The 25,916-nt window shown below is 52.6% G+C and overlaps 5 protein-coding genes across 5 annotated transcripts; 3 read left to right on the forward strand and 2 right to left on the reverse strand.

Moving 5' to 3' along the window:
* Positions 1-735: 735 nt before the first annotated feature.
* J4E87_004255 (uncharacterized protein) lies at positions 736-3,644 on the reverse strand (the record flags this gene model as incomplete). Its single annotated transcript, XM_049375877.1, has 3 exons — positions 736-810; positions 862-1,185; positions 1,233-3,644. The coding sequence occupies 3 exons, from the start codon at positions 3,642-3,644 to the stop codon at positions 736-738; spliced, it is 2,811 nt and encodes a 936-aa protein (XP_049234086.1).
* A 2,488-nt stretch (positions 3,645-6,132) lies between these two features.
* On the forward strand, positions 6,133-8,503 carry J4E87_004256 (uncharacterized protein; the record flags this gene model as incomplete). Its single annotated transcript, XM_049375878.1, has 3 exons — positions 6,133-6,227; positions 6,307-6,637; positions 6,758-8,503. The coding sequence occupies 3 exons, from the start codon at positions 6,133-6,135 to the stop codon at positions 8,501-8,503; spliced, it is 2,172 nt and encodes a 723-aa protein (XP_049234087.1).
* A 942-nt stretch (positions 8,504-9,445) lies between these two features.
* Positions 9,446-12,275, forward strand: J4E87_004257 (uncharacterized protein; the record flags this gene model as incomplete). The annotated part of the gene is made up of 3 exons (XM_049375879.1): positions 9,446-9,991; positions 10,040-10,747; positions 10,797-12,275. The coding sequence occupies 3 exons, from the start codon at positions 9,446-9,448 to the stop codon at positions 12,273-12,275; spliced, it is 2,733 nt and encodes a 910-aa protein (XP_049234088.1).
* Positions 12,276-13,266: 991 nt separating this feature from the next.
* J4E87_004258 (uncharacterized protein) lies at positions 13,267-14,452 on the forward strand (the record flags this gene model as incomplete). The annotated part of the gene is made up of 2 exons (XM_049375880.1): positions 13,267-13,580; positions 13,636-14,452. 2 exons carry the CDS (start codon positions 13,267-13,269, stop codon positions 14,450-14,452), a joined length of 1,131 nt encoding a protein of 376 aa, XP_049234089.1.
* A 3,732-nt stretch (positions 14,453-18,184) lies between these two features.
* On the reverse strand, positions 18,185-25,746 carry PRPF8 (Pre-mRNA-processing-splicing factor 8; the record flags this gene model as incomplete). The annotated part of the gene is made up of 3 exons (XM_049375881.1): positions 18,185-20,673; positions 21,030-21,485; positions 21,537-25,746. 3 exons carry the CDS (start codon positions 25,744-25,746, stop codon positions 18,185-18,187), a joined length of 7,155 nt encoding a protein of 2,384 aa, XP_049234090.1.
* Between the last annotated feature and the right edge of the window lie 170 nt (positions 25,747-25,916).

Consider the following 25,916-nt stretch of genomic DNA (forward strand, 5'->3'; position numbering starts at 1 on the left):
CGTAACAGCTGTATGATGACGTCATCGCGTACAATCATTTTCTTGGTTAGTACTACATAGCCGGACTGCTTCACCTTAAGCAGGCGCGTATGGGGACGGACCGAAAGGCTGTGGAGGTGTGATGCAGAAAAGTTGGCAATTACTGCCGAGGCGAAATCGGGGTCCAATGTGGCAGTGAAGTGGGGGAAGGTGCAAGCCACAGGTCTGATTGCACGTTCTTGCAGGCACTATCAATATGACAGGGTGTTCAGCATTCTTGACTGTGTTATGATTATACTGTTACCTAAAGGTTCTTCCTAGCCCGGCTACATTACTATACAACAGTCCATCCATGATCATAGTACCTCATAACTCAGCCAAAATAGTCCGATTATCCAAGGTGGCTGAAGCGCATGCCCGAAAGTCATGCCCACATTAGAGCCCGGCAGAAGCCCGTGTATCCGTCACCGCCGCAATAAACAATAATAATATTTCCTGTAAAGAGTCCAAATCTTTACATGCTCTGGTGTCCTGCCCTTGAGTCGAAGACTGGGTATCCAGCATTGCCAACGACTTTAGCCAAGAAAGCAGAGATCGGCGAATGTCATAAGGCATTGTAAAAGAGAAGCACCGTAAACGCCGTGCCAGATCCAAAAAGACCGGGAATGGCAAGATCGAGTCCAATAAATAAGTTGCGTTGAAGGTATATAGTGTGATGGCATTATACGTTGAATGAGTGTGTGTCGGTGTTTCACACTATAGCTCTGTCTTGAGCGTCTCGTCGACAGTAAGTTCGCCAGACTCGATGCGGTCTACGCGAAGTACGAGCTCCTGTATTACCATTAGTATGTCGAATATTACGGTTGCTGTTGTAGCGCTTACCTTGAGAGCTCTAGCGGTCTTGAATGCAAGCGGCGGAATCCTGTCGCGACCTCCACCGTTGATGTCGACAGCAAGCATACTCTGCCTGCATTCATCGAGCACCTCTACTACGGGAAGCGCGTGCTTTTTCAATGCAGGGTTGGAAAGCTGATTTACAGCATCGTAGGTCTTGTTACCAGTGTCGTCGACTGCTTGCGAGATGTCCTGGATGTACTCGTAAATTTGTTGCTCGTCACTTGGCGTAGAATCAGGGTTCGAGCGGATGAGATTGACAAGCGGCTGTATGCTCTGGACAAGGAGTGCCGTCTGATCTTCAAGGTAGTTCTGCCAACGTTAGTAGAGGTTGACTACTGGTATTGGTTGGAATATACCTTGAAATCGAGCATACCGCTATCGCCTGCGCCATTAGCACCGTTCATGGCTCCGCTTTGCCCGTCGTATCCACTGTAGGGAGAGCTGTAGGTGCTGTACCTGGTAGTGTCACTGCTGCCGCCTTTGCTGCTACGACTGCGCTGGTGACCATATGCCGAGGTCGCACCGCTGCTGTTGGTATTGTCGTTGGTGTTGCTCGGCGAGTACGCACTGTAGTTGTTGTGCCCAGCCGGCTTTAGTGGCATCGGCCTATCAGCATCCTCATCGTCTGCCTCAAGCTCGTCTTCTGGTGTCGGTCGTACTTTGACATGTTTGACCAGCTCGACAACAGCTGTTGACAAATGACTAGCTGCAGCGTCCAAAAGACTGACTGGTGACAGACCGCCAGATGCCGTGTGGTTCTTGGTAGCAGTGATGAGGTTGTTGGCCGTAGCGCTGACACGAGACTTGAGCTTTGCTTGCTGCTTCTCAGGGCTTGCGAAGAGGTCGCCGCTCACACTGCTGGTGGGAGACTGGACTTGTGACAGAGAAGTGCTGTCAATGTCGCCCGTAATGGCTCGTACACACTTGACGACATGGCGCATACTCTCGAGAGTCTGCTCTGAGTTTGCTCTTCTCGCAGTCTGCAGCAACTCGTCAATGCTCAGCTGGAACTTGGTGATGTGAACATCCTTGACCAATCCGTCGGGCGTCGTAAAGGCAGCATCGCGGGTGATGTTGGTTTGGTTCAGGGACATGAGCTGTTGTAAGCCCATAGAAGATGCCTTGAGGTTTCGCAGTTGTGTCTTTGCCTTGGCATATCTCGATTTCCAGTCTTTCAGCTCCGCCTCGAGTGATGACACTTGATTCGCCATTTGCTCTTCCTTTTCGGCCGCGGCATCGCTGCGGGCAGAAAGTTCCTTCATCTCCTGCAAGAACATGGCTGCGTCTCTTCGTACTTCTTCGGCGACCTGCTGTTGTTCACCCAACTCTCGTTCAAGCTCCTCACATCGTTGTCGCCATTCACCATCTCCGTTGTCATGCGCTTGTTGAGGTGCTCGAGACTGGAGATCTTCGATCTGTGCACGGAGGCTGCTCTCGACGTCTTCGTTTTCGTTGCGCAATCTATCTATCTCGGAACGAAGTGAAGAGTTGAGATTCTCGGCCTGTTGAACCTTTTGTTCAAGCGAATGCCGAAGTTGATCCCACTCCGCACGCTCGGAAGCCGAAGCACCGTCGCGTGTCTTATCGGTATCTTGAAGTCGCTGGAGTTCGTCGTCCTTGTTCCGTATGGTGGTTTCCAAAGAGCCAATCTTCTCCTGCAACTCAGCCAGTTGGTTTTGCAGATCTGCGGTCATCTTTTCCTGCGCCATACTCATGCTCTTCGCGCTCTTGTTCGTTTGCCGCCTGGCAGCAGCACCTTCCAGATTGAACGCATCGTCGTCATCTGCTCCGCTGTCATCGTCATCTTCGACCAGAGTGCCTTTGTTCGGCACGATCGTGTTTGACTGGAACGTCTTCGGCAGTGGCCGCCCGAACGAGCCACCCGACCCATTTGAACCGGGCCGCAGCCCGCCTGGTGGACCTGGGGGCCCTCCTTGGGGTCCGCCCATGGGTCCGCCCATTGGGGGTCCCCGATAGCCTGGCCCTGGCGGAGGTCGTCCGCCCATGCTGTTCGGTGTGCCGCCTCTACTCGGAGGCCCTCTGTTACTTATGCGACTCGCGATGCTGCCGTTGGGGCTCGAGGATCGTGGAGGAATGTCGCCGCTGGTGAAGCGCGGGAATCTGCGCTCGAGTTCGTAGAAGACGTCGGTCGCGAGTTGACGGAAGCGCTCGAGAGGCAGCGTAGAGAGCTTTTGTCTCGCCTGATTCCGTTTCGGGTGGAAGTTGTTCTTGGGTAGGAGGTATTTGGGCGTGTCGTTGCCAGGCGCTCCTGGGCCTCCCCGCTTGCGGTCCTGCTCTCTGCGTATCGACTCATCATATACGTCGGTGCTGAGCTCCTGGAACTGCACAGCAGACAGGCGGGTCAGCTTGTCCTTGGCTCTGCTCGGGCGCGGGTTGCCCTTCTCGTCATTGAGATACGGCCCCAAGTAGGCCTTGAGCACTCTAAAATGTTCCGACATGGTCTCCTCTAGCGCTTGCATTTTCCTAGGGTCTATCATGGGCCGCGTGTTTTCACTGATGCTGGAGGCGTACAGGCCTGTACCGTCGCTCGATCGGCCTACTGAGCTGGGCGGCGAGGGGTTGCCATTGCCGGTGCCAGGGCGCATACCATTGAGCATGCCGCCATCGGGGTTGCTGGGCCCGTATGTGTTGGGAGGAATGGTCGGCGAGTACGGATTGTCGCCGCCAATGTTCCGGTAGCCGTTGATGGGCGACCACTCTTGGCTGTCGGTGGAGAGGGGCGATAGGGCGCCATTGCGGGTGTTCATGGCATTCATCGTGGTTGCGTCGCGTTTCACCCCGCGGGTTGCCGCTGTCACAGGGATCGTATCCGTATCGGGGCGTGTTAGTGGGCTTCAGATGGGAGCGAAGGTTTGCAAAAGCAGAGAGCGTGGCGGGCGGCGAGGGCTGCTGGTGAAACTCTAGGCGTGGTAGGAGTCGACGGGCGTTCGGCAATGTTCCGAAATGCGATGCGGTGAAGGAGCGAATGCAAACAAAGCAGCGCAGCACGTCAGCCAGCCAAGGGAGTGGAATGCACGCCAGCGGTCTAGTCAAAGAGGCCGAGGTGCGGTGCGAAGAGAGCGACAATCAGAACCAGATTATTACTACGAGTATGCAGGAACCCAGCAGCCGGGGCCATTGACACTTATGAGGCTGCCCGCTGCTGTTGTCCAATGTCGGTGATGCTGCCCCTTTCGCGCGGCCTTGGCTGGGGCATTTAGGCGCTAGCTAGCAGCCAGGCGGGCGGCATGGCAAGGGCGCTCAACACTGAAGCCGTCGACGCTCCCCGTGGTGTTTATAGCGGGACCTGGTAATAGTGAATGTCGCATTCAGCCTGCCCTGGGAGTCCTGTCCTGCCAGTCCTATGGCAGGCAGCGGTACCATGAACGTCGTGATAGAGGTCCGCGTTTTACGAAGAGATTGCCATGGCCATCCCGGCCGTCGGGTCTGGCCCGGCGATCATGGGCCAACACTGTGGAGACTGAACTAATTTCGTACAGCGAATACGCAAATTGATGGGGTATAGAACAGTCTATGATATACAGACTACGATGTAGAAATAGAACATATGATGCCACGCGTCTCGCTGGTGGCTGTTCCCAGTCGACGCCTCTCCCGCGCACCAGGAAGCAAGTGCACCCTTGCCAAGCCACAACACGTGCGCAGCTTCAGTCACGTGTCGACTGGCGACCCTCGATCTACTCCGAACCGTCCCTAACGAGCTCTCTTGATCTTCGAAGGCGCCTGGTTCCGGCATTCTGGACAGAGCCAATCCCCCAATGGCTCTTCCTTGATGCCCACACACTCCCAGTGGAACCACTGATACCGACAATTGTCGTTATCGCAGGCCACCATATCGCCGAAGCTAACGCGCTGGCATGTGCAGTACTTGGTGTCATCCGACTCATCTTCCTCCGCATCGCCGCCCCCCATGCCTGACATATCTTCGTCTTCGGTGCCCGCTTCACTTGCCACGCTCTCATCGTCTGCCGTTGTCGATGGCGATGCTCGTGACCCACCCTTGCGGCGTTTCTTGTTGACCCCAGACTTGGCAGTAAGGGCCGCCTTGCGCAGCGGTTGCTGTGGTTTCGCCTTTTTCACTGTGAGTGCATTCTTCTGCGGCCGGGGTCCTACGCTGCCTGCGCGCGATCCAGGCGTGGACGGTTTCGGGGTCCCGGGCCCTATAGACCCTTGCCGGCCCAGGTTTGAAGATGCTGCAGGGAGAGGGCCAATGCTTCCTGTCGGTCGGCGACGCTTGCTGTCGCTTCCTGCCGAGAGTTCACGCTCCTGTCGCGCGTTCGCCTGTATGGCACTCTGCTGGTTTGTGAGTCGTTGCTGGTTCAACAGCGCCTGTGTTTGCATGCTCTGCAGCGATGGATTCATCCTCGAGTTTAAACCTACGTTTGTCGCATTAGTAAGTCGTGCGATGGCAGCGGCCTGGGCAAGGTTTGGAGCACCACCGCCATTGCCAGACACGGGGAGCAGCGGTGTGTTGGACCCAGTATTCGACTGCGACGCTGGTGGCACCAAGTTACCTGGAGAGTTCCTCAAGAGTGACGGCATCTCCGGGTCAGTAGGTATTGAACCATCGTTTTGCAGGTCTCGCAATTTGATATCGAGTCGCTTTACGTGACGGTCGAGCTGGCATTGTAAGTAGATGTAACAAAACTCGTTACGAATGACATACCAACGCGGCAGCCTTGTCGACAAGTCCTATCTTTTCCTCTTGCAGGATCTGTGCCTTCTCATAGTTTGCCATAATGGTTTTCGAATATCCAGCCTCTTTTGGGTTCTCGACTAGGCTGCCGTTGAGTTTGATGAATTTTTGTATGCTGCCATCGCGTTGCTGTATGCCAGACTTCAATTCTTGGATTTGGTTGTCTTTGGCCTGCACTTCTTCGTAGAGATGCGTAATCTCTGCTGGAAGATTGGCAACTGCGGCTTGTTAGTTGCGAAGCCGCGCACAATGTTCTGATCTAAGTTACCATCATGTATGAACTGTTCGAGTACTGTTGCCGCATCCTCTGCGATAGCCATGTTGAGATTTCAGGTAGGTCGGATGGCTAGGTGTGTCGACGCGTGTGGCGATGTTCGTGACGAGTTATGTCGCGCGCAGCCAGGACGCCGTTGACAGCAAGCTCGGAACGGCGGACAGAAAGATCAAGCGCTGTATTCTCCGTTGCACCTGCGAGTTTGATGGTAGTCGATGAGCGCTGATGGCTTTACAAGTGAAGGAGCCGTGTCGCAATGAAGGAAATGACGAAGCGCAAAAACCTTTCCGCAGACTCCTACTTTGGTCGCACTCAAATCCCAGTTCTTAACCTCTTCTCGCGTCTCGACCGGATTATATCGTGAGTTTAGCTGTTGCGACAGACTATCGGAGTCGTGTTGTAACGCGTCGGGCATGCAGGAACAGCCGCTGACAAAGAGGCTAGATTACGTGTTCGGCAAGATGCAGCGCTATCACACCCAATCAGACGACGGCACCGAATACGAGCCCGTCTCATCTACCACGAACGAGCCTGGTTCCGACGACGCTGACAACTCCAGCCGAGGGGACGACTTGACTGAAGACCAGGGCCACCTGCCATATAGCCACGAGTTCACTGGTACGAGTGTGGACCCGAAGCTCGCTACACTTCTCAACGGACCACAGTGGCAGAAGCCAAATCCGTACACACGTCGCGCAGCTAGAGTAAACTACAGCCTTAAGAAGGAGCCCTCGCCATCTGCCCAGAAACGGCCTCCACAAAAACCAAAGGTACGCGTGCAGTGTCGTTTCCAGAGACCCCCTGCACACCTTCGCTACGGAACATCGTGTTCGCCAGTTGCGAGACCCGTCCAAGCTCCAGTGTTCTCGCAGATATACTAACAAGCGCAGTACCTTGCGGCAGAGGACAATCGAGCTCCGCCCCCCGCACCTGACCCTGATACTTTAGCACGCTGGAACAACAGCCGGGAAGAGGAACTGAGACCCCACTCCTTTATCAATACTTTCGTTAGCACCAAAGACGAGGTAAATCGCTGGATCTACGAGGGTGCGCCAAAGACACGCTCCATTAGCGAGGACTTTCTGGAGGGATTTCACGACTCTTCACACACCTTTCGCGATATGCGGGTCACCGACTATGCGCCGCCCAGCGGTCCCAGCAACATCGTGCAGGAGTACCTCTCTCCCGAAGATCCTTGGGTCGCCAACTACCAGGATTTCAAGGTGCTCACTGATGCCGAGAAAAGAGAAGTAATTGCTCGAGAAGCCGAGGAACATGGCCTTGAAAGACCGAAGGGCTGGAACGTGTCCTTCCACTACAACCCACACGTCGAGTACCATCACTTTGGCAGCTCACATCCAATGAAGCCATGGCGTTTGACGCTGACGAAACAACTCGTTCTTGCGTATGGTCTAGAGTATACTATGGACTTATTCGAACCGAAGCCAGCGAGCAAGGATGATCTTGCTATATTCCATGACCGCGAATATCTAGACTATCTCAGCATGATCACACCTCAAAACGCACAGCCTGAAGACCCACAATACATTACATATGGCTTCGGTGGTGAGTCAAACGATTGCCCGGTGTTCGATGGACTCTGGAACTACGTATCGCTCTACACTGGAGCTACGATGAGCGCCGCATACAACCTGATCAACAATCAATCTAATATCGCCATCAACTGGTCCGGAGGTTTACATCATGCGAAAAAGAATCTTGCTTCTGGATTTTGCTACGTCAACGACATTGTCATAGCGATACAAACGCTACTCTCGCGGAACCAACGAGTCCTGTACATTGATATTGACGTTCACCACGGCGACGGTGTCGAGCAAGCGTTTGAGTCTACAGATCGTGTCTTCACACTCTCGTACCATAAATACGGCATAGACAAACACGGCTACCCATTCTTTCCAGGTACCGGAAACATCGACGAGACGGGTCCTGTAGATCCCAGGAATCCCGGCAAAGCTCACAGTTTGAACATTCCCATCGACGACGGCATCGACGATGACCAGTACAAATGGCTGTTCAAGACAGTCACAGGCGCCGTGATCGACAAGTATAATCCGCAAGCTATTGTTCTCCAATCGGGGGCCGACTCTCTTGGTGGCGACCGCCTCGGTCGCTTCAATCTTAACATCAAAGCGCATGGCTACTGTGTCGAGACGGTAAAAGCCTACGGTCGCCCTCTACTTATCATCGGCGGTGGTGGCTATACACCTCGCAATGTCGCACGAACATGGTGCCACGAAACTTCCGTTTGTGTAGGCGCGACACTCCACAACGAGCTCCCCGCCCATGTTCCCTACCTCCAAGCCTTCAAAGGAGCTGAGAACGGCGATGGTGTTCTCTACCCAGATCTGCACAACACAAAGCGACACGACAACCTGAACTCGCAGGCCAAACTGCACAAGCTAGTCGAGCAAGCGCTAGAAAATTTGAGATACTTGGAGGGCGCACCTAGTGTGGTGGTGGATACTAAAGGCATACCCTTGGAAGAGCTCATGCGTGTCAGAGAAGCGATCGATCGGGAGATGGAGGAAGAGGCAGAGGAAAAGGCGCGTCTCTCCGTCGAGAACAGTAGGCGCAAGAAGGAAAAGAATGTCGGAGGTCGTGGTGAGCGGAGGTAGGTTTGGATACCCTTGCTTTGGTGAGATGTGATGCAACGTTTTGATCACGGCCTATCTACAAGGCGTTTAGGAAAATGTTGGAGTCAAAGGGAGGATACGCTTTTCGTGATACCCATCACGAGCACTTGGATATTTCTCGCTAGGCAACACTCTATACGGATATGCCATGTCTGTTCTCGGAAAAGTTCTTGGACGCATGCAAGTCGGATTAAGGCGGACTTGCGGAGATGATTGGTAGCTCCGAATTTTTGACCGATTCCTCGCAGTCCACGGGACGCGGACAGACTTACATTGGTAGCACGTCGTGAACCCTGGTCCTGTTCCAAATCACCTTGTGACGTGTTGTTTCGACTTTTCTGCTTGATGCATTGGCAGGTCTCCGTGGGCCCCGACATAGTTCTACCGTGATGTGTCGATTGAGTTCCAACTTGGACTAAGTCGCGAACGATGTGGTGCACACGGGTGGCCTGACTGGAATGACTCAGAGAGCACTTTAGGCATATGGGGTTTGTAGTAATCTGACTGCAACGGGCCGCCTGACAGGACTGCTGTTGGTTATCAGATGCTCAGTCCCAGCCGTGGATGACGTTGCGTCGGTTTTAGTCGGGCGTAAGGCACAATGTGCGCTCCTTCCTCCGCAGGTTTGCAAGTCAACCAATCGACTTTCCGTCTCTTTCCCAATCTTTCATGGTTGACCAGCCTGATCTGCTCGGGCGTTGATGCGCCATAGTCTGATTCGCCAGAGACTGCATGCCCCACCGGGAATGTTCCGCTTCGTACTGGGTTCGTACACAGTGGTCGGAGAGTGAAGTTGGGTCAGCACCGACAATCGACCAGGGTCTCGCCGCAAGAGTCAAGCCACACGGAGGTGCGAGTGTCAAGAGTGAGAAGACGTCTGGGTGAGAGAAGAGACTATTCCCAGTGTCATCCACCTCTCGTACAATGTCGGACAATACGCAGCAGAGCCAGAGTCTGCCCAATGGCACACACAGGCCAAGCGGCAGCATCAGCGGCCCCTCACCCGGTGGTGGTGCTGGGCCGACGCCAAACCCCCGGTCGTGCGTAACCTGCCGCAGGCGCAAAGTCAAATGCGACAAAAAGGACCCGTGTTCCAACTGTCTACGCGCCAAAATCGACTGCATCTTCCCAGGACCTGGACGTGCGCCGCGCAAGAGCAGGAAACCACCAGATGCCGAGTTGCTGGAGAGGCTGAGGCGCTTGGAGGGCGTCGTCACCAGCCTGAATGCCCAGGTGGAGGGCCACGAGCAGGAAGCCGCCGACCGTGAGAAGGAGCGACACAGCAGCACGAGCGAAGAGGGATGCCCCAACGGGAACAGCGGCGTAAAGTGGCCTGCCAAGCAGCATGGCGCAAAGGTCGCGACAGACAACAGCGTCGAGGGTCTCGAGAGCCGCTTCGGACGCCTGGTGGTTGAGAATGGCCGGAGTCGCTACATCAACAACTCCTTCTGGGCTTCCCTGAACAACGAGGTATGTACGAAGAGCTGACTAAACAGTAACTACGCTGATGCATCCCAGGTCGAAGATCTAAAGGCGATCCTCATAGAGGAGGAGGACGACGACGATGACGCACACTCGCCCGACTCGTCCAACATGTCCTCGCACCAGGGCTTCATCTTCGGCTACAATTCCTCCAACGTCGATATGCACGCGCTGCATCCTCCCGAGCCACAAGCGCGCCAGTTCTGGGAAGTCTACAAGGAGAACGTCGAGTCCTTAGTCAAGGTCTTGCACATTCCCACCTTCGAGCCTACCGTCTTCGACGCCTTCGCACATCCCGATAAAGTAAGCAAAGGGCTGGAAACGCTCCTGTTTGCCGTATACTACGGCGCCGTAACAAGCTCCACCACGGAAACCTGTCTGGAAAGATGGGGAGAAGACAGAGCTACACTGCTGAATCGATATCGATTCGGACTGGAACAGGCCCTGGCGAGGGCAAACTTCCTCTACTGCGACGAGGTTATTATACTGCAGTCGTTTGTCATCTTCCTTGTCTTGATGCGGCGCAACGACGACGCGCGCAAGATCTGGACGCTGACTGGTCTGGTTGTACGCATCGCGCAGACGCTTGGAATACACCGCGATGGCAGCCACTTCGGACTGCCACCATTCGAAATCGAGATGCGAAGGCGGCTTTGGTGGCAGATTTGCATTCTCGATGCGCGATCCTCTGAAGACCATGGCTGCGATCCCACAATTGTGGAAGCTCAGTTTGACACCAAGATGGTAAGTCTTTTTGGCTCAAGTCCCACACATATATGCTAATACCTCGCAGCCCCTCAATGTGAACGACATAGATATACACCCCGACATGACCGAGTTCCCCGAAGAGCGACAGGGCTTCACAGACATGACCTTCTGCCTCCTCCGCTTCGAAATCGCTCACATCATGCGCCGCATCGCATACATACCTCCGGGACCCGCTAGGTGCACCGAGTACTTCGCTGGCATGACGATCGAGCAGAAGGAGAAGTGGATAACAGAGTGCCACCAGGCCATGGAAAACAAATACCTCAAGAACTGCGATATGACTATTCCGATTTGTTGGGTTACGGCGACGATTTCCAGGCTCATCATGAGCAAGATGTGGTTGATAGTATATCATCCATATCAGCGGAAAGATGGGGGTGCGACGTTGCCCCAGGAAACCAAGGATAAGCTTTTCATTACCTCGCTTGAGAATGTGGAGTACTCCATGCTGCTCGAGACCGAGGCGCGAACTATGAAATGGGGCTGGCTCTTCCGCACGTATGTGCAATGGCACGCCATCGCCTTTCTGCTTTCTGAGCTATGCGTCCGTACCAAAGGCGAAGCCGTAGAGCGCGCATGGAGGGCCCTAGAAGCCACGGCGGGCCGTTGGTGGTTCCCGCTCAACGACGCGTCGCCACTCCGCAAAGGCCAGCAAGGAACTCTGTGGAAACCGCTCAGAAAATTGCTCACGAAAGCAAGGGCTGCGCGAGAGCGAGAGTTGGCTCTTGAGCGGGCTAGCTTGGCTATTCGAAGCGGGCAGTTTGGTAACAGCCCATTCTCGTTCCAGATGCCATCTGCGCAGAGTCAGATGAACCAGTCAGGAGTGACCACATCACAACAAGACGCCGACATCCTGGACAGCATGCTGCGACCTGCTGCACCGAAGTTGGGAGACATGCCTAGCACTGAACTTGGAAGTTGGCCGAACAGCCCCACGCAAGCCAAATCGCGGAACAGCCCGCTGCAGAATGGAGACGGCATGAGTGGGCAACGACAATTACCGAATGGACCAGCAAACGGCACACGAGGTCACAGCAATAGCAGTCCTGGGAAGGAATTCGGTGACTTGTTTGAATTCGGCCTTGACAATGTGATCAACGATGTCATGGGTGCTGGTGGAGTCTATGACGGGACAACCGTAGACTTTCCAAACTTTGCTGACCCGTCAACGACTTCGCAGCCTCCTCGCTCGAACACCACCACTTCAATACATTCATACGGCACACATGGCGCGCATCCACCAACAAAGGCGAATGGCTACCCCACGTTTGGCGACGGCATGCTTCCATCCACCAACATGGATTTCAGCGTTGACAACACCGGCAACACTGCTTTGAATGGCATGCTCATGGGCGGCAACGGGCAGCAGCAGCAGGTTGACGACGCCGTTATGATGGACAATGGCGACATGGACTGGACTCTTTGGGACGACATGGTTACTCAGTATGGTCACGGGGGCAACCCGTCGAATCCGGCTAGTACGGCTTTAGTAAACTGGTTCTGAGGGGGTATTCCAAACAGTAATGTTTTCACGAAGCTATGATCGGGGGAAGATATCGGCGTTTGGTGGGGAAAGAGCTCTACTCCGTCTTACATGAGCGAGCGAACGAACAGGCGGTTTGTTATACCTTGTGCTAGAGGTGTAATTCCTAAGCACCTTGTGTTCGCTGTATGCAGCTTAGGTTGGTTGGTGAGGATTACTTGATTGTATCCTGTCATATAATCAATCTCAAGACGCCAACCTACCTATAGTTGTATAAAGCGAACGCAAGGGTTTTTGGAATTACATCTGCATTGCGATTATACGTTGTACACAATACACTCAAAATGCATTTTCAACCATTCCACCAACCAGCTACATTTCCTTGATTCTCAGATAACCTGGTGGAATGAAGCTAACTAGTACAACACCCTGATGTCAGCTCATACACACCGGTGATGCTGGTCGGTAAACACGTAAGAATGCGACAGGGATAAGGCGCATATATATACCACGTGGAGGCTCTGATTGCGTAGTGCAGCTCTTGGTATCGATAACCTTATCTTCACCGCTTGCCAGCGGCTTGTTGCCCCACGTCCTCTTTCATGCACGCCACGTTACGTGCGCTATACGTGCTCGTTGTAATACAACATCATTTTGTTTATGAAGTTTTCCGTTGTCGAATACGTCACAGCACCTTTGAGAACTCTGCCTGTCGCTTCTTCATCTGGTTTGCAGTGGATACTAGGAGACCTGCGAGTAAGCAGTCGGAAAGAAGGAGATCTAGAAGGCTGCGATATTAAGCAAGTGTACCCGAGTGTCTGGTTCTCGGGTTTACATCACGTTTAGGGTCTTGGGCGCGGATTTTGAGACGAGAAAGAGCCTTGAGGACCTGCGAAATCGGCGGTTGCTTCGACTTACTCTCTATTTCGGTCGTCGATATACGTTAGCTTTCACACTGTTTTCCACTCGCATATTCATCGCATTTAAGCATTTACGCATACAACAACACATCATGTCATCCGCAACGCCAACACCCCAAGACTCTGGGCTGCCTGCGCCTGCAACGCCACACGAAACCTCGCCTTTAACATCAAACGCTCTGTCTGCGTCAAAGCCAACCATACTCCATCTCGGCGACGATATCCGGTGGAACCATGAACTATACGCCGAGCTAAGCAACAAATTCAACATCATAAGAACGTACTCAATGGGTAGAGAAGACTTCAAACAAGCGCTCAAAGAGAAGAAATGGGGCGACTTCGTAGGCATGTACCGACCCTTCTGGAATACAGGCGGCGAAATGGGGAATTGGGATGAAGAACTCATGTACGTCCTTACCACCCTCATCCCTCGCAACCCCACGCACTAACCCTCCCCCAAGCGACCTCCTCCCCTCCTCCTGCAAAATCTACGCCTCAGCCGGCGCAGGTTTCGACTGGGTAAACACGCAATACCTCGCCTCACACGCAGGAACCATATACTGCAACAGCGCATCCGCATGCACCGAATCCGTCGCCGACGCCGCCATCGTACTAATCCTGTCCTGCTACCGCGCAATCACCTGGTCCTTCCTTGCAGCGCGGTCATGCGACCCAGACCAATTCCGCAACGCGAACCAGAACATCGCGGCCGTGACGCACAATCCCAATGGCAGCACGCTCGGTATTGTGGGGCTGGGCCGCATCGGTATGCGTGTCGCGGAGAAAGCGAGTCGTGCTTTTGACATGAAGATTGCTTATTACGATGTTGTGAGGATGGAAGAGAGGGAGAAAGAGATTGGGGCGAGGTGGTGTGCGAGCCTGGAGGAGTTGCTGTCGACGTCGGATTGCGTATTACTTGCTACGCCATTCTCAGGGGATACGCTACTTTCGACGAAGGAGTTTGGACAGTTTAAGAAGGGGGCGAGGCTTGTGAATATTGCGAGGGGCAAGTTGGTGGATGAGGAGGCGCTTAATAAGGCATTGGATGATGGTACGGTTTCGGCGGCGGGGCTGGATGTTCATGCTAATGAGCCCCATGTGAATGAGAGGTTGGTGCAGAGGAATAATGTTATGGTTTTGAGTCATACGGCGGGCGCGAGTGTGGAGAGCCATGTTGGGTTTGAGAGGTTGGGTATGGAGAATCTGCTGGGGTGGTTGGAGAAGGGGGAGGAAGGTTGTTTGAGCGCTGTGAATTTGGCGTGGTTGAAGCGGGAGTGATGGATTGTAGATGTGTCTGCGTTTCGTGTTTTTTTCAGTCGTTGACGCATACGCAGTGTCCTTTTCTTTCCATGCTCTCTAGATCACATCAAAGTCTTCTTCACGCTCCCCGACTAGCATATAGTTTCCTTTGCTCGTTCTTCTCCATTTTACTCTCCTGGCTACTCACACACTCTCTATCTTCTCACTACTCAAGCACTCTTAAACTCAGACATGTTCGACCTTGTAGGTCTTATCGATCGGCGCACCCCGGTTCAAGCGTCTATCTTGCAGCAACTCAAAATCAAGGATATCATAGCTTTGTCTCGCGTGTGTAAAACGCTAAAGCACGTCTATGAAACCACTATCAAAACTCAATACAATATCAACAAAGCACTGAAACCGTTTTTCGCTTCACCGGTGGAGTTTCGCAATATCCAAGCAGAAACTGATGCAATCATCAGCAACAGCTTTGCACTCCAATTTTTCCTTCGCAGACATTGTACACAGCAAATAATTATCTTTATTCGAAGAGGTTCTTCAACTACGAGAATGCAAGCATACCTAGAGAAGGATGGATGGGTTGGGCCCGAGATCCCGCCACCACTCGAAGACTGCGATGAAGTACGCCCTTTTTAGCTGAATCTGCTTTAAAGAAGACGCATAGAGCTAACAAATGACAGTTATATCACTTCGATAAGCATGTCCGCAACTGTAAGCAGAAAGCGAAAGCACGTCCGTCATGCGATTGCCCTCATTTGGTCCTCCTCAGCAGCTGCGATTCCCCGCTTTGCGCTGCTTTGCTCCAGCCCTCGGTAACAGAATCCTTCAACATAATCACTTGGTCGCACGCATACTCCCTTCTACCATACCCGACCTTCATTCTCCAACGCTCGTTCCTCATGAAACACGCAGCTGATGGTTCATCCGATGGTCTCGCGCGGCTCTTGAAGATAAAGAAGCGTATTCTCGATCTACCTACCGAGCCTCTAGACATACGCGATGCACAAAACTGTACAGTCTCAGAGTATCAGCCGACATTGCCATCGCTTGTAGATTATGGCCATCGTCGCATCGGCGATAATCACACATGGACGATAGCGCTGAATGTTGACGGCATTCGCCAACCAACCAAACCCGCTATAACGACCACTCACGCAAGTTTTCGATTCCTTCCCGTGTTCTGTCCGCCTCCCATCGAAGATCATCAGGGGAGACTCCGCTTTAATCCGTCTCACTACAAACTTTCCACTCATGTGGTCACAGCCCCGTGTTTGAAGTATGAATACCTTATCGATCCAACAGATCGTTCACATCCAGCTCAGTTCATCGTTCCGAGGCGGTACAAAGATATTAGTTTGATGCAAATCGAAAGTCTCGAGAATGATGAGAAACCGCCGGGTTGGTACGTAGGTGACTTGGACATGAGCAGGTTAGACCATGATTGGGATGAGTTTGGGTGCGCTGTGCCTATCGGTTGGAAGTGGTATGATGATGAGGTTCAAGGGTTACTAAAGGCGCGTTGGGATTAGGGAAATTGAACACCCTGGAGCCTATAGTAATGTGAGATTCTAAGCTTCGCTTGTTTTCTCTGAGTGCTCTGCCGATCTGTTTTGAATCGCAGTATTTGTGAGTGGCTCGCCAATTGTGGGTCGTGCCAGGACTGTGGTAGAACTTGGTATGGTCGCGCGCAACCATGGTTTGGTGTTCTATTTTTCGCTGCGTCATGTTCTTGTTTTCGGTGTCCATTTGTATAAAGTACCGCAAAAACCTCTTTCTCCATGCTTCTCATTCCCATCTACGTTCAAGAAAAAGACCACGCTCTCATCACCATCGACATCATCTTACTCAACCAGCGATAACCACCGTATCTACTTCAAACCGATATCGCCAGTCCCCAATCACAAAATGTCGAGACGCTGTCAATATCTCACTGGGACAGGATTACAATGCAATAAACCCCCGCAGATAGCACCCTGCCCTTGGAACGAGACGACACCAGGAGCATGCTCCGAGCATCACGGCCAGCCTTGGAATTTTCGCATCATGGATCTTCCCCTCGAGCTTCGCGAGATGATCATCAGCCATCACCTTCCTGAGAGTATCAGAAACAGGTACCCGACGGCCCAGCGAGACGAAGACACGGGATGCGGGAGAATCCTAAACATAATGCTCGCCGCAAAGCAAATCAGCAACGAAGTTCACACAGTACTCTACAAACAAAAATCATTCATGGTAACAATCGACACAGTCTCGATGAATATTCGATTCTGTAACCAGTACTTCAAATTGGCGCCCTGTGGAAAGATGCTCAACAATCAGAAGCACCCCCAAAATGCGCACTCCAACGCCAACTTTTGTGCCATCGCCAAAAACATGAGAAAATTCGTCGTCTTTATCAAGCTCGAATTCGATTGTTGGTACCTTCAGACAAACCAACAGCGCTTGCGCAACGGCATAAATCTATTTCTGGAGATGATTGCAAGAGATCCCAGTAATAAGAACAAAGAACATAGGACTCTCGATGTAAAATTCCGTCCGATTTCTCGTACATGGTTGAAACCCCAGCGACAAGCATACTCTGCGGTCCTAGAGACAGCGCGAGAGGTCGCGGATATTTTCCAAAGTCTTCAGGACGTCTCGATAAACTTGTCCTTCGAAAACCTTTACATCAAGGCACATGGCTTCGAAGGTGGGCGGTGGTGGGCGGGGCGGGTGTCATACAACATCCGGAAAGAGGGAGGCAGGTGGGTTGTGGATGATGGAGTGGAGGAGTTCTCGGATATACCCTACTTCTATCTTTTATAGAGTATCTCATTGCGTATGAATCGTATAAAATGCGGGAGGTGTAGTTAGCTCGTCGTCTTTAGGTCGCCTCTAGGTTACCGCAGTAGTGTGGGATAGCGATGATAAAATACAGTTTTGGAATGGAGACTGTAACATGCTTGCGAGGAAATTAGGTGCAAAGCCATCGTACGAGTACTAGAGCTGAGCCACAAAAGCTGAGAAAGCAAATGCAAGTACTCGTTTGTTGCTGACTGCGTTGGGAAGGAAGTATCGAAGGTTTAAGATGATGCGGGGCACCCCGTGCAGAAAAGGGCATACCTGGGCATCCCCTATCAACAACAGCGCGACCTTATCTAATCTATATCCAACCTCTCTCATCGCACAAGGCCTTCAAGAATTTGAGTGCTATGACGCGCGAACACCCCACAGAAAGCGGAAAGCGGCCGTTGAAGCTTGCGACCAAATCTATGACGTCAGTTTCGACATCGTCAACTGCATCTGACAAGGGGGATTTGGCGTTCAGTCTCGAGTATACGAAGAGCAAGGGTAAATTCCACGTGTTTGAATAGCTAGTTTTCAATGCTGAGTAGCAGAACAGTCACAACGTACAACCCTCTTCTCTCACCATCGCCATTGCTGGAACCAAAGGTGTTAGAGCGCAGGAGCAAAACGCTGGCTCATCGGTAGAAGAGGTTAGTACAGATAGCGAAATATCGAGTAGTTCAGAGCAGCAGGCGCAGTAATCACAACGACATGGAAGAAATATTGTGAGTTCAATATGCATTTCGCTGAAAACATTATAATACACTATGCACGTTTTTGCTACCCAATCTCAATCATCGCCCATTCTCCACTATCCATGCAATCAATGATGCGATGATGCAAAAACGCCAAATCCCTAGGAACGCCGTGAGAGGGTATACTCCTACTCAGATACACTCCTCCTTTTGTTGTACATCGTCCCGTCTACTCAAACTGGTTCTCGCGGTCGACCCAGACATCCTCCAACTCGGCGAAGTTGTGGAAGTGCAATGGGCGGTGGATGCTGTCGTAGAAGCGTACAGGTGTGTCGAGACGCACATGAACTGGCCTCTTCTCCACGGTACCGAATGTGCTGCCCATGAAGCTGTAGTTCCAGACGCCGTTGTCTGGTACGAGGAAGTAACCTCGGATCTTGTCTGAGAGCAGCAACTGGCACTTCTCACCGAAGCTGGTGCTGAAACCAGTTGGGTTGTCAGACATGGTGTCCTTGTTCTGAGCACCCCACTTGTAGCCGTCAGGAGTGAGGGCCCATGCAGCAAGGGAAACGGAACCAGGGGTGAAGGAAACTGTCATTGAGACGGTCTTCTTGTCCCAGCTGGGGTGCTGGTTCATGAGACGAGCGTGCTGAGTGACGTCGCTGGCTTGCATGTATGGCGGCTCGTTACCACTGACAGTGTGGATGATTCCGAGGGGCTCGAGATTGTCCAGGTACTCATGGTTGGGCAGCTCCTTAGGTAGCTGAACATCGCGAGTGTTGCCTACTTGAGGAATCATGACGATGGTGCTGATCTCCTTGACTTGGTCGTTATCCGCTGGCGACTTTCCGTACAGGTAACCGGCAACCTGAACACGGAGATCGGCGATGGTGATGAAGCGCTTCAGTACGTTCTTGGGCATGACGTACGTGAAGTGACCCTCCTCCTTGACATCCTCAGAGTTGATGTAGATGTTGTTCGCACGAGTGCGCAAGTTGGAAGTAGCCACAGCCCTCGTCCGCCACTCGGTCTTGGAGGCAAAGGATGCCTGCTCGTACTGCGATGTAGTCGTGACAACCATCTCTTCACCGTGGATGTTCTGCGTCTTAGTCGTGACAGCAGTCAGTTGCTGTTGCTCCTCCTGCTGCTTGTCGATCTCGGCAGCCTGTTGACGTTGCATCGAAGGAGCTGAGATCTCCATACCCAGGATAATGTCACGCACTTCACTGCTGGTGAGCGATGAAGTGTTGACGTTGTTCTTCTTGCCGTAATCAAGTAAGATGAGATCTCGAAGTTGAACTTCAACCTTGATCCAGTCTTCGTCAGCTAGTGAGGGCCAGATGTGATGCTCCTGTGTAATGACAGTCTTGTCTGGACGCAAGAGCAGCTTCGTCTTGTCCTGATTGACGTGCAGGGCGCGCAGGATGAGGATCAAACGGGAGAAGGCCGTGTATGAGGAGATGGTCTTCAGCCATTCGTCGTACAAGTTGAAGAGCACCATCTGAGGTCCAGTCGCTCGTAGGATCATGTCACCGAGCTTCTCGACCTTCATAGCCGCCTGGAAGGGCAGTTGCAGTTCCGAGGCACGGATGGAGATGTTGGGGAAGTCAAGCAAGTGCACCTCAAGAGGGTCGAGCAGACCCTTACGAGTGACGATGAGCTGCTTCGGCTGCTCCTCCACAGGCAGAGACCGAATAAGAGCCGCTACTTCTTCGGCCGTCTTCCACTTGGCTAGTTGACCAAGACGCTTCTGGCCAGCCCAAACACTGGTATGGATAATCTTCAAGAACAGTTGTCCAGTACGAGGGTTGAAGATGAAGATAGCACCGTTGATGGGCTTGGTCGTCAAGTTGCCCTCGAAGGTCTTGTGGATTGTCACACGGTAGACATTGGTATCGTCGATGAACAGCTGGATCTGGTTGCTGAACAGCTCAGAGTAGTTCTGTGAGTTGAGGAACTCTTGAGAACTCTCAGATGCGTACAGCTGAAGACCCTTCCTGATACGCTCGCGGAGGACGTAGAGCGCAGGGTTAGCCTTCATAACCTTTGCCATGGCTTGTTGAACGAGTTGCTTAAGACCAGGAAAGTATTGTCCGTATGCAGAGTACAAGTTGTAAGCCAGGTCGATACCGATCATGAGACCAGTAGCGGACGGGTAGATGCTCATACTGTCCTGAGTGTAGTCGAGGTACTTGGCGCGGACGTAACGCTCAATGTCGTGAGAATCGTAGTCACCGTATCGCAATTGAACGTCGATCCAGAACTTGTTTGTCGTAGTGGCGCTCATAGTGTCCTTGGTGTCGTAAAGCATAGATGGTGGTGATACGCTCCACTTGTGGCTGGCAAAGAGGAGAATATCAGCACACGAACTGTTCATCTTGTACGACTTTCGCGGATGGATAGTCTCCTTCTGAACTGTCTCGATACCGAGAGCCTCGAGCTCTTGGTCGAAGACCTGGCATAAGTCCATGACGACGGACTCATGGATCTTTTGCCACAAATGGGCACGGAAAATCTGGATGAGCGAAATTTTGAGGGTGGGGATCTTGCCGTGCAAGAAGATACCAGTGAGATCAAGTTGGACCTGGAAACCAACGTAGACGTTGGCTCGGTTGATGGTAGGTGACCACCAAAGTGTGAAGCGACGGTTGGGGATTTGGTTAAGACCGGAACGTTGGGCGTTGGTGAGCTTCTTGAATTTCATAGACTCCTCAAAACCTGTAGGAAAGTTAGCACTGTTATGCACAGAAGCATAAGGTATTCGGGGTGGTTGCGACGGAGGGGAGGAGATAACAAGGGGAGGAGTAGAAGAGTTTTATGCCCATACATCTCTCCAGGCACCCGCAGCAGCACGTGATGGAGGTGAGGCACCAGCGCCGGCACGTGATGAGGGTGTTTTTTGGTAAGGATGTTGCTGCGAACCAAGATCGCGAGCCAGGCTTACAGCCGACACGTGATTTTCATAAGACAGAGGGATAGGGCAAAGGGCAGTTGGGGAATACGATGGTGGCAGAAAGTGTAGAGAGATGAGCAAAGAAAGACCGAGACTGTACTCAGTACACGAAAAAACGTACCTGATGCTTTTTCCCAGAAGAGACCCTCCCACGATGGGAAGGCCGTTGCCTTGAACAAGGTGTGCTCCAGGATGGTCTCAACACCACCCAAAGCCTGAATAACATCTGTTCTGTACGCGTTAAGATTCCATAATTTACCGTCGTGGCGTTGGCTCGTCCACCAGAAGGGGTTGCTCTTCATATGCTGGTAAATCTTGAATTCGGTCCGTGCGCGGAAACCCTTGTCGAAACTGAGGGTACTGCGGTCCTTCTGGAACAGGGTGTTAATACGAGGGAGACCACGGTCCCAGCTGTCCTCCAGATCCTCGAGGGTTAGTCGGCGGTTCTGTTGCTGCGCTTCCTGACGCTTTTGGGAGTATTCCATCCAGACACGTTGGGAGTCGACGAACTCAGACTCCCATGGGATAATGTATCGGAAGATGTTAGGAATGAGAGTCTCCTCATCGTGCGACATACCTATTAAGTTAGCATAAGTTTCATTCCATTTTATACGGGGCAGTTTCTTACCGGCACGGTAATGCGTGACGCCAGTGTCAGTCTGCTTTGACCATCTCTTATCACTGGTTGGGATAAGAATGTGAGATCCAGAAATCATACCCAGACCACCAAGTTCCTTGGGCGTGTAGAACACAGCAGGAGGGAAACGCGAAGGCATCTTGGAATTCAAACCAATCTTGACACGCGTCTGGATCTTGGTCTCGCACTTCACGATCGTATCGAGTAGGTTGACGGTGGACACCGCAGCCTCACGGTAGTAGGTGAAGAGCGCAATAAGAGTCGTGTTCCACTTGTTCGCAATCTTCGTGAATGTAGTAGATCCAGAAGACATCAGAATCTGTCGAATGCGGTTGTTGAACTTCTGAATATCTTCTTCGGTCACCTGCAAGAAGGCATCCGCGGTACGCTCCTTGGTGGAGTTGTCGACAAGAGACCATACGCTGTCCTTAACAGGGAATTCGCCAGTCAAGTTTCGGATCTTGGGCAGGATACGGACTTCGAAACCGTTCATGGAGAACAGTAAGTTGGGGTTGTCGCGACTGTAGACACTAGCGAAGGTGTCGTCCCACTCGATGGTAGTGACCGATCGTGGTAGGCGGTTCTTGAGATCCCAGAAGACTGCGCGACCAAGGTTGACATCGTGGCGCATCAGTCGCATCCTCGAGTCACGCGGCCAGCACTTCTTGTTCTTGTATCCAATGACGTTCTCAAAGTTGGGATCCGGGTTCTCAGTGAGGAAACGCTGAATCAGATCGCGAGACTCCTCAGCGGTGAACCTGAAGAAGACCCAGATGCGGTCAATGTACCTGGTGTACAATCGGATCGGGTGGCGCACCTCGGTCTCCTTGTCCTTGAACTGCAAGAAGTCGTTGGGGCTCTCTGGTGCACCAGCAATCTCGTTTGCACGCTGTAAACCTAGAAGGAGGATATCCAGCACAAGACCATAGAACTGGAAGACGAAACCAGAGAATTGGAGACCACGAATCATACCGTAGGCGTTGACGTGGTTCATGTCCTTGTAGTTGAGTTGCACGTTGTTCTTCGCTGTGATGTAATCCGCCAAGTTGTGGTCCATGATGAGACGCAACAAACGGTTCAACATGGTAAGATCAATCTTCTCATAGACCTTCGACAGCTGAGTTTCGATCATGACGTTGCACTCTCCATCTTGGCTCTCCCAGACCTTGTCAAGGTTGTTGATACCCTGCGCCCACTTGTAGGTCAGCAGAGGTGGAACCTCGGAATCTGAGGGCTTGATCCAGGCTGGGAATAGGTGCCGCTGATCAGCCTGGTACCATAGGTATTGATCGAGATAGGCGTCAGTGATCTTCTCCATGGGCTCAATATCGTACACAGGGTTGATGTTGCTGTAGTTATCGTTCATGTCGATACCTACTTCCTTGAAAGCACGCTGTGTGAGCAAGAAGCGCTTGATGCGCGCAAGAGTCGTACCCGGGGAATCGTAAGCCTGCTCAATGAGAGCCAACTCTTCACGCTGACTCTGGTTGAGTCGGCCCTTAACTGAGTACGCTTCCCTGAGACGCTCTAGGGCCAGGATGAGAATCTTCGTGTCGTGCTTGTAAGAGACGCTTGGGAATGGAATTGGCTGGAACTTGCGGGCTTCCAGCCAGTGTACCATCGTCGTGTAGATGGCGACAGCTTCTTCAGAAGAGACGTAAGGACCGTCCTTCATGTAGTTGTGCTGGCGTTCTTGCTCGGCCTTGAGCCACAAACGTGTCAATCGACCCAGGTTCTTCTTGGCCACAGTCTTGTCAACGGTGGCACCTCGTCGAATACGCTCACGGTTGTAGTGTGCAACCGAAATCCACCAGTCTGCCTTGCTCTTGACGTAGCGCAAGATAATGTTCTCGATGGGGGCTGGCAGACCAGGTACCTTCCAAGGGATGTTACTCTTCCAGCAACGCCATGCCTCTGACAAATGTTGCAGAACAGTGTTGACTTTGTTTTGCTTGATGCCCTCAGGCATCATGTCCATGAGATCACTCATCACAGCAGCGCGGAGCTCCAAGTCGAAATGCGACTCAACACGTTGCTTGGTGACGGTCTTTGCAACACCCTTGCTGTGCCTGCCCTCAAATTGACGAGAGAGCAGGTTTCCGAGCCAGCGCTCGAGCAGGGGAATGATACCGCGCATGAAGAATAGCCAAACTCTCCAAGCAGGAGCCCAGAAACCACATCCAGGACCCTTTCCGACAGGGCCAGAGTTGAATCGGTAGTAGATCAAATGCTTCAGATCCTTGCAGGAACGGATCTGGTGCATCAGCTTGTACTTGTAACGGTACATACCGGTCAGCTGACCGACGTGGTTGAAAGCGTAAAGGATACCATCGGCGAGTTGGAAGGCGTCGATGTTGCCTAGACGGTACTGGACCTGAGCGTCAACAATGAGCTTCGTTAACCTCAGAATTTCACGCATAAGATGGAAAGCGTTTCCGAAACGTGACTTCTTGCGCTCCTTGGTAGTGAGGGTCTTGACAGGTTTCAAGTTGAAGTTGTAGTCAAGATGCAGGTAGGTCAAGTTCTTGCGATGGATGAGAAGGTTAAGCATGTTGTATCCCTGTCGACACACCTGCAGACCGGCCTCAACCCAATCGATCTTGGTCTGCTGGAAGAATTTGGTGCTCTTGAGCGTCCGCATCAAATTCTGCTTGTTTTGTGCTTGTGGCGGCTTCTTGTGGAGCTCGTTCAAAACAAACGTCTTCAGCAACTTCTGATAAGAGACCCGGACCTTGACGGGCTGACCCGCAGGAACGTGCTCAAGGTACCATTGCTTAACCAGGGGAACGTCTTGTGCTCGCACCATACGACCTGATCGCTTGTCGAATGGGTGGGGAGCCCACCAAAGCGCGATGGCTGAAGCAGTGTCCGGAGTAGAGATCTCCTCGTCGGCCATGAAAGGCTCCATCTCTTCGGGCATCTGGAAGTCATCTTCGTCGTCCTCATCATCTTCACCGAAGACCAGATCCTCGTGGCTTACGGAGATGTTCTTTGGTGCCACAGCTCTTGAAGAGATTGGGTTGATTCCAGGGTCGAAGTAGAAAGCGGGCAAATCCGGGTCCTCTGCACGAACGTACACGACCTGCGGGTGAGAATACCAAGCCAGCTTGACACTTCGCGGCAGGGAGTTGTAGAGATATGGGTATGAGACGCGGTACTCGGTTCGAATAGGCGATCGGAAGATGATGCGGTCAATAGCGTTGAACTCGCCGAAATCCTCGTCGTTCGGGTCGATGTCCTTGTACAGTGGCTCGAAACGGGGCCCTCCGGGTATCGCGACATTGAGTGCCTTGGCTGTCTGGAAACTGTCCATGTCAAACATGTGGAAGTAGTTCTTATCAACGATGTCGCTGAGAAGCTGTTTGCTCAGACGGTATAACGTTGCCATCTGAGGCAGGTCAAGGTTCCAGGTCTCGTAGCTGGGTCCGTTGACATGTGGGGTATCGAGAAGCGCGCGGTGGTCGTAGAACCACTCGTACACAGGGCTATCTTCGTCCTCGTCCAGCTCCAACTGAATAGGCTCCAGGGGCTCAACGTCTTCGATGTTCTCCGAGTACGACAGGGGCGGCTCTTCGTCGTCGAAAGGCGGGAAACGCATGCGCTTGAAGTGTCGGCGATCGCTCTTCTCCTTCCTCATAGCCAGCCACATGGCTGCCCATTGTGCGTGGAAGACGGGCTCGATCACACGAGGAACCTCGTTGACCAGGGTCAGACATCCGTTGGTGTGGTAGAGGACTTTTACGTCTCGTCTACTCTCCCAGGGCATGGGCATATTCTCCAGAAGCTTCAGAACCGCGTGCGGCATGAACTTGAGCGCACCGAGATAACTTCGCTTGTCCGTGGTGAATTTCTTCTGGGACACATCGCCGATATCTCTGAACACCTTGCGCAGATGCTCCGGGGGTAGATCCGCCTTTTGTGTCTCGACGAATCCAGCCTTGCGCTTCTCGCCGAACCTTTGGCGCTGTTGCCGTAACCAGTCCTTCTTCTTTTGGGCAAACTTCGCAACTTGCGGGTCGACAGGTGGCCGCATACCGGGAGGGCCTACTGTACCAGGCGCACCTGGTGGTCCTGGGGGAGGCGGCGGTGGCGGCGCATATCCGGAGCCCGGAGGACCTGGCGGAGGCGGTGGTGGTGGCGGCGCGTATCCAGCACCTGGAGGGCCTGGTGGAGGCGGCGGCGGGGGTGGGGGGAAAGCCATGTTGACTGATATTAGGAAAAGAAATCTGTTGCCGTTAGAGGGGATGAAAACGCGAGACTGGAGGAATTATGCGCCTCTTGGATCGAGTGTCGAGATTGTAGGAGCTGGGAGGCTCTTACAAGATAAAAGGCCGAAGGGGATTACTGACCTCTATAACGCGATCACAGTGC

Source organism: Alternaria ethzedia (genome assembly GCF_023757985.1).
Source record: "Alternaria ethzedia strain BMP 0044 chromosome Unknown scaffold_8, whole genome shotgun sequence".
NCBI classification, from domain to species: domain Eukaryota; kingdom Fungi; phylum Ascomycota; class Dothideomycetes; order Pleosporales; family Pleosporaceae; genus Alternaria; species Alternaria ethzedia.